Below are 14,663 nucleotides of genomic sequence, written 5' to 3' on the forward strand. Positions count from 1 at the left end.
GGTTATTTAGAACCCCATTGTTATGGAATTCACTTTCTGTGATGTTGGTAGCAGACTGATTCTTTTGTTACTCATTATTCTTTTTCTGCTTTCGCTTTTCATTCTGAGAGAGTTAACTAGACTGAGTCTCCTGTATGTGGGAATTGTAGTTTCTCTATTAGAAATGTAAGGAGTAGGCATCCTAAGCTCTTTATTTATGCATTAATTTATTTAAAGTAAAATGTTTAGGTTCACAAAATGTTTCTGGAATGACCATTTAAACTCTGCTACACAGTTACATTTCTCAACAAGTATTTGATGGATGTTGAATTAGTTGTGGAATATATTGAGGCACATGGTATGAATCAAATGATAGGCGGATATCCCTAATATCAATTGTGCTATTGCATGGAGGATTGGATCATTAAGTTGGGGGCCTTTCTGAGTTAGCTCTTGGACATTAAGACACTCTAAACAGGATACTAGTTTGTAGAGTACTTTTTATGTAGGTGCAATCCAGATGGGTTTTCAAGAGTAACTCATGTGCAGATTCTGCTGATCAGCCTGCTTGTCAACATGAGTTTCTCAAATCTGGTACCGACTCACATACCAACCATGGTGCAATTTGGGCCAAGTTAGTTTGTGTTGGGTTATGTCAAGCTCTAGGAACTCTCTATTCCTTAAACCTTTGACCGTGCATACTATTTCACACTGATATTTATGTAATGCTTATATTCTTGGTCATTCCAGGTGAAAGATTCTCTGAAATTGTTGGAAGTCCATACTACATGGCTCCAGAAGTGCTCAAGCGGAACTATGGACCTGAAATAGATATATGGAGTGCGGGAGTGATTCTCTACATCCTATTGTGTGGAGTTCCTCCATTTTGGGCCGGTAAGGTTCTTCCCTAGTAGAAGCCCTCCATTTAACTTTTTTTGCAAGCCAATACTTCTGTTATGTGAACTAGTGTTGAGCTTCTGATTAAGAGAATTGCTTCCTCTGCACCTATAATCAACTATATGATTTTAAAATACAGAGTCGGAGCAAAGGGTTGCACAGGCCATTCTCCGTGGGCTAATAGATTTTAAACGGGATCCATGGCCAAATATTTCGGAGAGTGCAAAGAGTGTCGTTCGACAGATGTTGGAGCCTGACCCAAAGCTCCGGTTAACTGCAAAGCAAGTACTTGGTATTGTATGCCTTTCTGTACTAGTTAGTTTGTAGATGGACCATCTAATTACTATATATGGACACAAATTTTATTAATGGTTAGACACATCAGACATTTCCAATGTTTACCAATATGGGTACTTTGGCAAGCCTCCTTATATACACAACATATGCATCCATTTTAAACAGAGATTCTTGTGCTTCAACTTGTATATCTGTTGTGCATCTGAACAAGATTTGTGAAATTGTTTAGTCTTATTGCATTGAGTTGAGATGGCAGCTGTACTGCTATCTATCCTGCATTTTAGATTTGACACCAAATTGTATGTCTATACTGTTTATGCTAGATCTGGGCTTCACCATTTGGGGTGCAATTTTCTGCTGGGAGTGCTTCTGATGCTGAAAGTTGGCATCAGAAAGTTGGCTTATTACTGTGCCATTATCTACCTGTTGTCCATGCAGGCACATGCTTGTGTGTGTGTGGGTGTTACTTGTGCCATTACCATTTTGTTAACCACCGGCAAACACATCATCATTTTTAATATGGTTGCTGCTTTAAGAGCCTGCAGCATCAGATTCCCTTTTGATGCATGCTACTGCTAGGGAGTTTAGACCTCTCACTTTTGTGTTTCTGGACTGAGCCACTTGATTTTAAGAAATAGAAGCTATTTGTCCATGCCTTGTTTAATGTAGGAGTAGATTACAAGAAAGTACCCCAGCAGTTTATAACCCCAAACAATACAAATAGGACCAGGAAACAAAGAAATAAGACCATCAAATAAACCCCCAATGATACAATACCCATACAGGAGAAAAACCAGCCCAAAACCCAACTCGATAGGAGAGAGAAAGACATGCTAGAGAGCTAGAGAGAGAAAGGTGCGGCCAGGTCTATAGGAGTCCGATTGAGCAGCACTCTTGGGTGTAGATAGTCCCTAGGGAGGGTACAAAAACCCCAAAGTTGAGAGGATTCTGGCGGTTGGTTGTGAAGTCACAAGTTTTCTTGATTTTTTGACCTAAGAGAGAGAAAACTTCAAGATTTTTCAGAATAGCAGTTGGTTGACTTCAGATGGTCTTCAGGAGAGGATCGATTGATCTTCTAAAAGTGTAGAACCAGTCCCCACAAGGATTTGCAGACCAGATTTCAGACTTGGGAAGCAATGAGGGTCGATTGGATTTAAGAACAGGAACTCTTTGGTTGATCGATTTTGGTTTTTAATGCTTGGACAGATCTGAACTTCTTTAATGCTCACAGTAGAAGTAAACATAAACAGCTGCAATTAAGAATGAAAATAGAAAGATTAAACAAAGAAGAAACAAGGGAAAGTGGGGGAAGAGGTGGCTATCTCAGCCTAAGCTTCTCACCCGCAGCTATCTTTGCTGCTCTAAGCATTTAGTTGCAAACTTTCTTTTCATTCCAATCTGTGAAATAATGGTACTCTATTTATAGAGAGGAAATTTACAATCATACTAAGACTAGGAGCTAATTTCCAAAGAGGACTAGACACTTCTACTGCAATTAGGAATTCAAAATAGGACTAGGATTTGACTTTATGACTTCAACATGGAGTAAGACTAACTAACTAATAGTCTATATAGGACTTTACAACCAACCAATGTTCTAATGGGCCTTTATTGAATTAAATAACAACTAATTAAACTAATGAATTAAATTCCGTTTTCCTACATTCTACCCATATTTTAGGCTCATTAAAGTGGCTCATTTCGAAGAAAACCCATAGGACCAAAGGCCCAACACATACTTAACACAACCCAAGGCTTATTTGCAATAAAATAGGCCCAGTGACTTATCTACATCAACCCGCCCTCTCTTAGAAAAAATTCGTCCTCTAATTTTGTACAGTGTGAGGGTGATTATATCATGGTGCACGTCCTTCTTCAAGTCGTAGAAAAATTCAGGTAGCTCTTTGATAATAAAGATGTAGTCTAGAATGTGAGGAGCTCGATCTTCAAGATACTTTAATGGGATGACGAAGTCCACATGCACAACTTCAACATCTTCGGATGTATCCATAGGGTCATCTACATATGCACCTTTGATCTTTTCTAACTTCAATGCAACATAAAGCTCTTTTGGTTCATTTACCTGGTGGTTCCCAACCAGTTCCATTGATGGTTCAAACCCAACTTTATTCTTGAACTCCTTAGGATCTTCCTCTTGGCTGTTCATAGTTATCACAGTTGTTGTAGTGTCAAGTTCCTCAGTCTCAACCTCATTGTCCATTGTGGAAACCTTGTTGCTTTCAACTTCTTCCACATGAGTCTCGTTGATAGGAACATCAATGACTAGTTCTTCCTCAACAATAAGAATGGTTGGAAAATTTTTAACACTAACCTCAACTTTTGACTATAGGTCACTGGACAGAGGTGTCTTCTCTTGTTGCTTCTTTGCAATAGAGGCCGATGATTTCTTCATGCTATTGTCAATTGTGGGTGGCTTTTGCACATCTGGTGGAAGGAAGTACATGTTTCATTCATGCTCAGATAGGTACATGCCTGCCAATTCATACTGCATCTCGTCCCACATTCTAGGCTTGCGTCCTTGAGCTTGAAGTTGCCTTTCACGGACTTTCCGTTGCATTTGAACACAATCACTCATCTGGGAACATGCATATTGGCGTTTTTGTGTCCCTGTTAAGTTGTCAAAGTACATCTCCAATTCACGCATCCATTCAAGGAATTCACCACGAAAATAACGTGGCTGAGCATTAGATTGGGCAGTAGTAGCCTCCTTCAATTCTTCGAACTTTAGGCCTATAGATGTATTCTGATGGGAATCTTGTGGAGGAAAGAGCCTTCTTTAGAAATATACAGGGAGGTATTGTGTCGCTAACTCGTACTTCATCTTTTCCCAAGTCCTAGGCTCATGCCCGCAAACTTTGAGTCGCTTTTCATGGATTCTCCACCAATCTCTAGTATGACCAATCAACCGGGAGCAAACAACTTGAAGCTTTTGTCTCTTTCAAGTTATAGTAGTCAAAATATTCCTCTAAAGAATCTAACCAATCAAAGATGTAGAATATATCTCTTTGTCCAACGAAGTAACAAACTTTTGGAACTATCTTCGGTTAGGCTCTGATAGATTGTTTGGAGCTTTCTTCAACCATAGCTCTGATACCACTTAATGCAGGAGTAGATTACAAGAAACTACCCCAGCAGTTTATAACCCCAAACAATATAAATAGGACCAGGAAACAAGGAAATAAGACCATCAAACAAACCCCCAAGGATAGAATACCTATACAGGAGAAAAACCAGCCCAAAACCCAACCCGATAGGAGAGAGAAAGACCTGCTATAGAGCTAGAGAGATAAAGGCAGGTCTATAGGAGTCCGATTGAGTTGCACTCTTGGGCGTAGATAGTCCCTAGGGAGGGTACAAAAACCCCTAAAGTTGAGAGGATTCTGGCTGTTGGTTGTGAAGTTACAAACTTTTTTGATTTTCTTACCTAAGAGAGAGAACTTCAAGATTCTCCAGAACAACAGCCGGTCGACTTCAGATGGTCTTCATGAGAGGATCGATTGATCTTCTAAAAGTGTAGAACCAGTCCCCACAAGGATTTGCAGACCAGATCTCAGACTTGGGCAACAATGAGGGTCGATTGGCTTCAAGAACAGGAACTCTTTGGCTGATTGATTCTGGTTTTTAATGCTTGGACAGATCTGAACTTCTTTAATACTCACAGCAGCAGCAACGATAAACAGCAGCAATTTAGAATGAAAATAGAAAGATTAAACAAAGAAGAAACAAGGGAAAGTGGGGGAGGAGGTGGCTATCTCAGCCTGGGCTTTTCACCCGTAGCTATTTCAGTTGCTCTAAGCATTTAGTTGCAAACTTTCTTTTCATTCCAATCTGTGAAATAATGGTACTCTATTTATAGAGAGGAAGTTTACAATCATACTAAGACTATGAGCTAATTTTAAAAGAGAACTAGACACTCCTACTACAACTAGGAATTCAAAATAAGACTAGGACTTGACTTTATGACTCCAACATGGAGTAGGACTAACTAACTAATAATCCATATAGGATCTTACAACCAACCAATGGCCTAATGGGCCTTTATTGAATTAAATAACAACTAATTAAACTAATGAATTAAATTCCGTTTTCCTACCTTCTACCCATATTTTAGACTCATTAAAGTGGCCAATTTAAAAAAAAAACCCATGGGACCAAAGGCCCAACACATATATAGCACAACTCAAGGCTTATTTACAATAAAATAAGCCCAAGTGACTTTTCTACATCATTGTTAGTAGTTCCTTGACCATCTGCAACAAAATTTTGTTTTCCCTTTCTTTATGACTACGGTCATAAAGTGAAGGTTCATAATAGAAAGGTTTGGTAGCTCTATGTTTAAGTATTTCATGGGGACTTACTCGTTGGGAATTTGACTATTAGCTCATCTAATTGTATCATCCTGTAGGATGCCTAGATTCTTATTACAAGTATTAACATATGATATCAAAAAAGCTGGATAGACATAGCTGGACATGGATTGTCATTTTCTGGACAATGTTGTTGAAACCACTTTAGCTTTCTGTAAAATAGAAAAAGAGAATGAAAGAGGTGGGTAAGATCGAAGAAGAGAAAAAGAGGTGAGGCTGGGGAGAAAATTCTTAGCTTAATAAATCTACAAACGTCAATGTTTTTAATGTTAAAATTGAGTTCCCACTGTTAAGTATGCTTCTGTGATGTCTATCTTGTTCCGTGATGTCTATCTTGTTCCCTGGTTGCAGAACATCCTTGGCTCCAAAATGCAAAAAAAGCTTCAAATGTTCCCCTTGGAGATGTTGTCAAATCAAGGCTTAAACAGTTTTCTATGATGAACAGATTCAAGAGGAAAGCCTTGAGGGTTGGTTCACAGTTCTATGGTCCTTTTTCTTGTTTCTCTGTTAGTTGATTGTGTACCAAGATATCTAATATGAAAGGGGGCTGTCAAATAGGTCATTGCGGATCATTTATCCATTGAAGAAGTTGAAGATATCAAAGAAATGTTTGTGAAAATGGACACAGATAATGATGGTATTGTCTCGATTGAGGAACTGAAAGCTGGACTTCAAAAGTTTGGCTCTCAGCTTGCCGAATCTGAGGTGCAGATGCTAATTGAAGCTGTGAGTGGACACTAACCTGTATACCTGATGCTAAACCTAGAAACCTGTTGTCTCTTTCTTTACTGCTTACCACTTGCTATCTTGGATTTGTGGATCCACTTTAAACAGCTTCTTTTGTTTGTCTGTTCACCACCCCCACCCCCCACCCCCCACCCCCCACCACCCCAAAAAAAAAAATTTTTTTTTTTGTTGAGTTTTTATGGTTATGAGGTTGATTCTATCTATATACAGATTAAAGGTTCAACTGCATAAATTTTGTATTTTTTTTTTTTTTTGACCGGTGAAAAAAATTATTAAACAAAAATAAGAATTAGAATCTGTAATAAATACACTATGGAAGAATCAACGGACAAGTTTACAAAGCTCCTTAGAGAATCTTTAGGATAGATGATAATTTTTGCCGAACCATTGGCCAATGTTGCAATGTGATCCGCCAGTTGATTTTGCTGTCTCTGAACATACTGAAGATCTTTTCACCAAAAAAAAAATAAAAAATGCTGAAGGTCATACCATGATAGTTTCGCAAGAAAATGCAATGGTGGAGCTCTTCAAATGTTCCACCATCCAAGGGACAGTAATTTTCTTCTTAAAATATCAATGGCCAATTTAGAATCGGAGATTGTATTACTTAGCTTCAGGGGATAACGACCAATGACCTATATGTGTGTATATATATATATATATAGCCTAGATAAGATCCCACACAACTGGAAACTCTATCTCTTTTTAGCGGAAAGAGTACTAGATAGATCTACATGCTATGGGGCCGTTTGATAACACTTCTATTCCTGGATAGTGTTCTTTTACAGAAGTGTTCTTTTTCGATTCCGTGCTGTGAAGACACTCTGGCGGAATAGAAACAGCGTTTGGTAAAACTATTTCAGAAATGTCCTTAGAACAGGAAAAGAACAGAAACAACGTTTGACAAACACTTCTATTCCTTAAAGGAAAATAATGAAAATTCACTTTTGAACAATGAAATCAATAATTACAAACATGCTATTATGGTCAAATTTAACTTAAATAAGGAAATAATTTGTTTATGAAATTATCTTTTAAAATACTGTTACTTAAAGTAAATAATAAAATATAAGCATAAAGAGTTTCCACATTTATCTTAATAAAAAAACAAAAGTCTACTATTCAAGTTTATAGGAATTACAAAATAAAAATCATAGCTGCAAATAGGTGTCTTGAAATTTTATTACATAAACAATCAAATCAGGGGGTAACCCTTATCTACTGCCATCTGATTTGCAATTTGTATCCTTAGCTCATTCATCTGTCTTCCTTGTACACGTTGACTGCCCTGATGAATTGTAGTAGAAGTACCAGCAACATCACCATCTTCTTGTTCTCCGTGAACGTTGACTACCCTGACTCTCTCTTCATTAGGATCATAGTGGTCATCTTCCCCAAATTGTTGAAAAAGTGCATCTGCTATTTGTTCAGATTTATGAAGTCCACAACAAGCTATCACAATATAACTTTGGTAACTAAGTGAGAATTGAGGCATGTTTTTTAAAATAGGGAATCTTGATTTTAAAATCCCAAAACAACGCTCAATATGATTCCTTAAAGAAGAATGTCTATAATTAAACAATTCCTTAGTACTTCTGGGTTGTCTTCTTCCTCCATTATAATCTGGTATATGATATCTCTCTCCTTTGAATGGTGTCAAATATCCATTCCTACTTGCATATCCTGAGTCTACAACGTAATACTTCCCTACAATATGATAAAGCAAGACATTAAAAGCATACATAATAATCATTTGCATACATGATAATTTGGGAATTGATATACCTTGGGGAGGATGAGGAAATCGCAAGGTAGGATCCTCTAGGGCTCTATTGAATACACGACAATCATTTGCACTGCCTTCCCAACCCGCATATACAAAAGTGAATTTCATGTCAAACGAGCAGGCACACATCACATTTTGGGTTGTTATCATAGTTGTCACGGCGTCAAATCGATCCAAGGCGGTGGAGGGGTGGCTAATCGATTTGGCGATGAATCGCTCGTTTTGGCATTGCCATGGCGGTCAAATCGCCCGTGTGTCATTTTTTATTTTTTCTATTTTCTAAAATTATTTAATATGCTACTTTTTTATTTTCCCTATTTTTTAAAGTTATTTAGCATGCTACAAGCCTAGAATATATACCCTATAACATATAAAACAAACATTAAGTTACATCAAATCATCAAAAAAATCAACATAGCCATATCATGTCATCAAAAATCAACATAAATTATTGACGTATACAGTTATACATCAATTCATCACTCATCAAGTCATAAAAAATCAACATGTGCATCACACAAAAGTAAAAATTAAAAGGCTAACCTGTGACTGAAGCTTGAAAGCAATGATTGGAAGTGAGTGAGCAACCTGAATAAAGTAAAAGGTATATATGTCAATATATTATATATGAACGAGAGATATATATTTGGAAACCTAAGAATAGAATCAATAGATCAAATGATAAGATAAGTGGTAACCTGTTAAGCTATTAATGACTTACTGAAGCAATAAAGCTTGATAGCAAATGAACTCAACATAAAAAAAAAAAAAACTTAACTAATCATCCAAGATCAAAGTTCAAGTTTAAAGTTTAAAGTTTAGACAATACATAAAATCCAAACACTCAAACAGTCAAACACAAATAACTTAATCATCATAATCATCCAACAAATCTACAGATGGCAGATTCCTTTGTTGTCCACTAGAAGCATTTGCATTTTCACCAAAGGTATCTATGACATCCAAGTCATCATTCACATCATCCTCTTCTTCCAAATCTTCTTCCCCATCTGATTCTAATGACTCCCCAACAGCCCTCCCTCTACCACGGCGTGTGTAGCACAAATTTCCTCTAGAGGTTGATGATTGAGCTCNAAACAATACATAAAATCCAAACACTCAAACAGTCAAACACAAATAACTTAATCATCATAATCATCCAACAAATCAGCAGATGGCAGATTCCTTTGTTGTCCACTAGAAGCATTTGCATTTTCACCAAAGTTATCTATGACATCCAAGTCATCATTCACATCATCCTCTTCTTCCAAATCTTCTTCCCCATCTGATTCTGATGACTCCCCAACAGCCCTCCCTCTACCACGGCGTGTGTAGCACAAATTTCCTCTAGCGGTTGATGATTGAGCTCTCCTGGGTCGATTGGGCCCCTCCATTGTTGCCCCCATTGCTCTACCAGCAACGTCCCATGTGAGATCAGCATCGGGATGGACTACATCATCCACTTGCTCGCCAATCATCCACCTACTACTCCAATCCAGTTCATCAAGCACAAGTGGATCATAATTTCTGTTGAGGAGACGTCTTTGTTGAAACCTTTCTTCTAGGCGGCGATTGTATTGAACATAGACTAGATCTTCAAACGTTGATGTTCCAGCCTATTACTCTTCTTGGTATGAATCTGAATTCATAAACAATAGAGAACAACAAACAAAGTTATTGTTCCAAAAATAAAAAGTCTAAAATATGAAATAGATGTAATACCCAGCTACTTACAAATTCAAATGTGCTCCAGTTGCGCTCGCAACCAAAAGAGGAGCAACAAAGCCCTAGAATACGTCTTGCAATATTTGAAAGCTCAAAAGCATGACCTCCAAATAAACCCCATCAAGTAAGTATAAAAAATAAATATATATAAAAATAGCTAGATTGATATTTAATATATCACACAAGAAAAACAACTAAACAATGTACTCTACTTACTAGGAGCCATGATTGCCCGTGATCTAATTGCCATATCCGAGGCAAAACCACCTCGAGAATATCTATACAAAGTGGCTTGAGTATTTATCTTGTCTTGTAAAGCTGGTTCATGTATCATTCTTTCAATGACTTCATTAAATGCAAGCTGTAGAAAAGATATAATTTGGTAGCCACCATCATCACCTTCCTTATAAGAAAAAAATTTGCCAGGATTAAGAAATAGTGCTGCTCCATACAAAGGACGCCCCATCTGAATCTCCCAACGCTTATTAACAATATCTAACACTTTCTTGTATTGCCTTTCTTTATCTCCAAAATTTTCTTTTATTTTCTTTTTTGCCTCATCCATGGCAAATTGAACCTCAGGCATAGAAGGCCTCTCATCACCATCCACAATCCTCAAGACAGTAAGAAGTGGCTTTGAAGCTCTAAGACAATTTTCCACACCATTCCAAAATGCTACCGCAAACACCGTCTCAACCACTTTCTTCCCAGCTTCGGTCTTTGCCAAATTAGAATTAGTCCATTCTTCAGAAATAAACAAATGTCTCAAGTCATCTCTATGTTTTAACAAGCTTTGAAGTGTCAGAAATGCAGTTGCAAATCTAGTAGCTGCTGTCCTCACAAGATCCCTCCCATTTGTTCTAGCCCTCATTGCATCAAGAATGCGTGTGTGCCTATAGATGAAGTTGGTTACTTTTTTTGCCTTACTTATCACAGTCCTATTAGCATTCAAGAATCCTATTTCCTCCAACATCAGGTCAATGCAATATGCTGCACAAGGAGTCCAATACAGCTTTGTCCTCTTCTGCATAAGCATTGTACCGGCTAATTTGTAAGCCGATGCATTATCTGACACAACTTGCACAACATTGTCCTCACCAATTTCTTGAACTTTGTTGTCAATCAATTCAAACAACTTCTCTGCAGTTTGAGATATGTTAGATGCATCAACAGATTCCATGAAATAAGTCCCCTCTGGACAGTTAACGAGGAAATTAATTAAATGCCTTCCTCTTTTATCCGTCCACCCATCAGTCATTAGAGTGCACCCATACTGCTTCCAATACTCTTCATATTTATTCTTCATCTCTGCAGTTCTATCCTTTGCTGCCTTCAACAATGGCACTCTCACTTCATGATAACTTGGGGGTTATATCCTGACCCGTACTGTGCAATAGATTCTACCATCACCTCAAACCTCCTTGACTTAATAGCATTGAATGGAATACCACACTGATAAACCCAGTCAACAATGTGATTATCAACTCTCTTTTTTTCTTCCGCTGATCTAAACCGGTTCTCTATAGTAGTCTGAGTACTACCTTTAAGATGCCTCTCAGCAACCACTTGCTCAGGAGTCCGTCTAACATGAGCATCCATGGGGCCCCTTACTTGTGGCTGAATGACTACTTTCTTTTTCTTAGCAAATGTCCCAGAGCTAGGAATAAGTCTAGAGGTTGTAGAAGAAGGAGTCCTACTAGACTGTCTTTGACCTTCAACTTCTATATCAACATCAGCACCAACACCAGCACCAACACCAGCACCAGCACCAGCATCAACATCAACATCAACATCATCATCATCCAAAACGTCTTGCATCCTTTTCTTCTTATTGCGCATAAGAGCTGCATTCATCTCTGTAGCAATCGCTACAGTTGTCTTGGTACACTTAGCAACATCTCCATATCCACCCACCAAATGTTGCTTTAACCTTTTAATTCCACACTTGAGGTTTTTTCCACAAAGAGTGCATTTAACAAGGTTCTTGTCTGACAGGTCAGGCCAATACCCATACTTCCACCCAGGGTCATTTGATTTGGCCTTCCTGGTTGGGTCTTTGGATGGATCATATGCAGCCGTGCTTATATTATCACCCCCACTACTACCAGGTCCACCAACAGTACCATCCATTATGAACTCCTATAGTCCTATCCTACAAGTTACAAAACAGAGTAACAAAGTATGTTAAGTGTTAACCAATAACATTAACATGATAACATAAAAAAAAAACAATCAAACACTCACAAATCCAACTTAATCATTTCACTTAACACAAATACACAACCAAGACCATTGTCAAGTTCTTATATTTTTTTTTTCCAGCAATCTAAAATATATGATTTCCCATCTTCAGATCAAGATCAAACTCTAGATAGTAGATAACTAGATATACAGATAAAGAGGAAAACATATTATAAACATTGAAGATTTGAAGTTACTAGTAGGTGGGGCCCTTACCTGGTTGTCGCTCTTGCTGCCGAAGGAGAAGATGTCGCAGGCGATATCGTATTGTGGTTGTTGTCGTTCTTGCTGCCGGAGAAGGAGCAAAGAAGATGTCACTGTTGGTTGCTGCCGGAAAACCAGTCCTATATGTTGGTTGCTGCCGGAGAAGGAGAAGAAGAAGAGTTGCAGCGGTGGCTGCCGGAGAAGGAGAAGGAGGAAAAGAGTTGCAGACTTGCAGTGGTGGCTGCCGGAGAAGGAGAAAGAGGAAAAGAGTTGCAGACTTGCAGTGGTGGCTGCCGGAGAAGGAGAAGGAGGAGAAGACTTGCACGGTGGCTGCCGGAGAAGGAGAAGGAGTAGAAGAGTTGCAGCGGTGGCTGCCGGAGAAGGAGAAGGAGGAGGAGAAGACTTGCAGCGGTGGCTGCCGGAGAAGGAGAAGGAGGAGAAGACTTGCACGGTGGCTGCCAGAGAAGGAGGAGAAGAGTTGCAGCGGTGGCTGCCGGAGAAGGAGAAGGAGGAGAAGAGTTGCAGCGGTGGCCGCCGGAGAAGGAGAAGGAGGAAAAGAGCAGCGGTGGCTGCCGAAGAAGGAGAAGGAGAAGGAGAAGGAGGAGAAGGGTTGCAGCGGTGGCTGCCGGAGAAGAAGAAAGAGGAGAAGAGTTGCAGCGGTGGCTGCCGGAGAAGGAGAAGGAGGAGAAGAGTTGCAGGCTTGCAGCGGTGGCCGCCGGAGAAGGAGAAGGAGGAAAAGAGCAGCGGTGGCTGCCGAAGAAGGAGAAGGAGAAGGAGAAGGAGAAGAGTTGCAGCGGTGGCTGCCGGAGAAGAAGAAAGAGGAGAACAGTTGCAGCGGTGGCTGCCGGAGAAGGAGAAGGAGAGAACAGTTGCAGCGGTGGCTGCCGGAGAACGAGAAGGAGAAGAGAAGAACCAGCGGTGGCTGCCGGAGAAGGAGAAGAAGAAGGAGAGGAGCAGAAGATGCAACAGTGGCTGCCGGAGAAGGAGAAGAGAAATCGTTGCAGCGGTCGAGGGTTTTCGGTTTTCGTCTCTTCGAACTCTCGAGCTTCGATCGAGGGTTTGTGGCTTTGTCTCTGGCGTTAATTGGAAATTTGAAATCGACCGAGGGTTTGGTCTCAAATCATAATAGAAAATGTTAGTAAAAAAAAAAGAAACCCAATTAAAATATAATAAATAAAATATTGTTAGTAAAAAAAAAAATCGACCGCCTAGGTACTAAAACGTGGTATGGCGTCCATGGCGACGCCTATCCGTCCAAGGCGACCGCCAAGTGTGAAACCATTAGTCGTTGTACTGCCATGCCTATGATTTACCGCCGGGACGCCAAGGCGCCGCCTAGGCGACGCCTTGACAACTATGCTCCTGATTCATAATAAGCTCCGAGAAAGTTTTCTGAGGTGGCATGGTCTTGTTCAACGGAGCCCTTGGGATGCTGATGGAGGGCCGATAGGGGAAGGGAAGATATTCCATAACTCAGAGTTGTAGGGGAGTGAGAGGAGATTTGCACAAGAAAGGGGGCAAGGAAACACTCAGCAAAAGGCTGCCAGGCCACGCAAGCACGCACTCAAACCAATTCTGTCTTTCTAATCGGTGGATTCAAGTATTTAAAGGGGAAAAAAAAAAATGAACACCTACTTAGACTTCTAAAAGGAACCAATTGTTGGAAAGAAATAAGTTCAAAAAAGGAAAACATCCTAAACCGACTCTAACTCCTACGTACTCAACTTCCTGAAATAAATAGAATAAAGTAAATATATTATTCTCCTAAATAAAATAACTACTAAATTCCTACTGGACCAAAAACTCAAATATGGATCCGGTTCATCTGTGTCTGGATACCCAAATGGGTATGGATTACTCCATGGGTGCGTATCTGTATCAGATGCGCCAATATGTAGGAGTGGCATGATTTAGATTGAATGACATAAAAGTGCTCGGGGAAGGCCTCAAATAACCCTGGGAAAAGTGGTGAGAAAAGACATCCATAGTTTAGGTCTTGACCCTGGTATGACCTCAAAGACCTGTTTGGAGGGCTAGGAATCCATGTAGCCAACCCCATTTAGATGGGATATTGTTGAGTAGTTGTGTTATTATGGTGTTCTTTCCTTTTTACTATTATGTTCAATGTTTAATATTTTGCCTTTGCTCGGATCCATGAGGCCAACCCCATTTAGTTGGGATAAGGCTGAGTTTGGTTGTTTTGTTGTGATAAAGTTATGTAAAGTTACCTCAAGCCTAAATGTTTTGATCATCCCAACTATCTGGATTATCCATTAGATGCGTCATTGCTTGAGCTTCCCTTAATGCGGGACTGGTGGGTCCCGAAGACCTAACTCGGATCACTGGGACCACCCAAGAGGGCAATAACCAAATACTAAAAAATGATGGCAGTTTTGGAG

General features: G+C 39.5%; 2 protein-coding genes across 2 annotated transcripts; one reads left to right on the plus strand and one right to left on the minus strand.

The window, feature by feature from the left end:
- The first annotated feature begins 689 nt into the window (after positions 1 to 689).
- Positions 690 to 6,317, plus strand: LOC122067918 (calcium-dependent protein kinase 13-like). The gene is made up of 4 exons (XM_042631757.1): positions 690 to 873; positions 1,016 to 1,168; positions 5,913 to 6,028; positions 6,120 to 6,317. Exons 1-4 carry the CDS (start codon positions 705 to 707, stop codon positions 6,300 to 6,302), a joined length of 621 nt encoding a protein of 206 aa, XP_042487691.1. The 5' UTR covers positions 690 to 704; the 3' UTR covers positions 6,303 to 6,317.
- A 1,128-nt stretch (positions 6,318 to 7,445) lies between these two features.
- LOC122067917 lies at positions 7,446 to 8,275 on the minus strand. The gene is made up of 2 exons (XM_042631756.1): positions 8,094 to 8,275; positions 7,446 to 8,015 (listed from the first exon to the last, which is right to left on the minus strand). The coding sequence occupies exons 1-2, from the start codon at positions 8,242 to 8,244 to the stop codon at positions 7,504 to 7,506; spliced, it is 663 nt and encodes a 220-aa protein (XP_042487690.1). The 5' UTR covers positions 8,245 to 8,275; the 3' UTR covers positions 7,446 to 7,503.
- Between the last annotated feature and the right edge of the window lie 6,388 nt (positions 8,276 to 14,663).

The sequence above is a fragment of the Macadamia integrifolia genome, unplaced genomic scaffold (assembly GCF_013358625.1).
Source record: "Macadamia integrifolia cultivar HAES 741 unplaced genomic scaffold, SCU_Mint_v3 scaffold3232, whole genome shotgun sequence".
Taxonomy (NCBI): domain Eukaryota; kingdom Viridiplantae; phylum Streptophyta; class Magnoliopsida; order Proteales; family Proteaceae; genus Macadamia; species Macadamia integrifolia.

Excerpts from the sequence above, each read along its gene's own strand:
- LOC122067918 (XM_042631757.1), top strand. The coding sequence starts at position 705 with ATGCTTATATTCTTGGTCATTCCAGGTGAAAGATTCTCTGAAATTGTT. Across the intron at positions 874-1,015 it reads AGTTCCTCCATTTTGGGCCG|AGTCGGAGCAAAGGGTTGCA; the intron begins GTAAGGTTCTTC and ends TTTAAAATACAG. Across the intron at positions 6,029-6,119 it reads TCAAGAGGAAAGCCTTGAGG|GTCATTGCGGATCATTTATC; the intron begins GTTGGTTCACAG and ends GCTGTCAAATAG.
- LOC122067917 (XM_042631756.1), bottom strand. The coding sequence starts at position 8,244 with ATGATAACAACCCAAAATGTGATGTGTGCCTGCTCGTTTGACATGAAA. Across the intron at positions 8,016-8,093 it reads ATTTCCTCATCCTCCCCAAG|GGAAGTATTACGTTGTAGAC; the intron begins GTATATCAATTC and ends ATCATATTGTAG.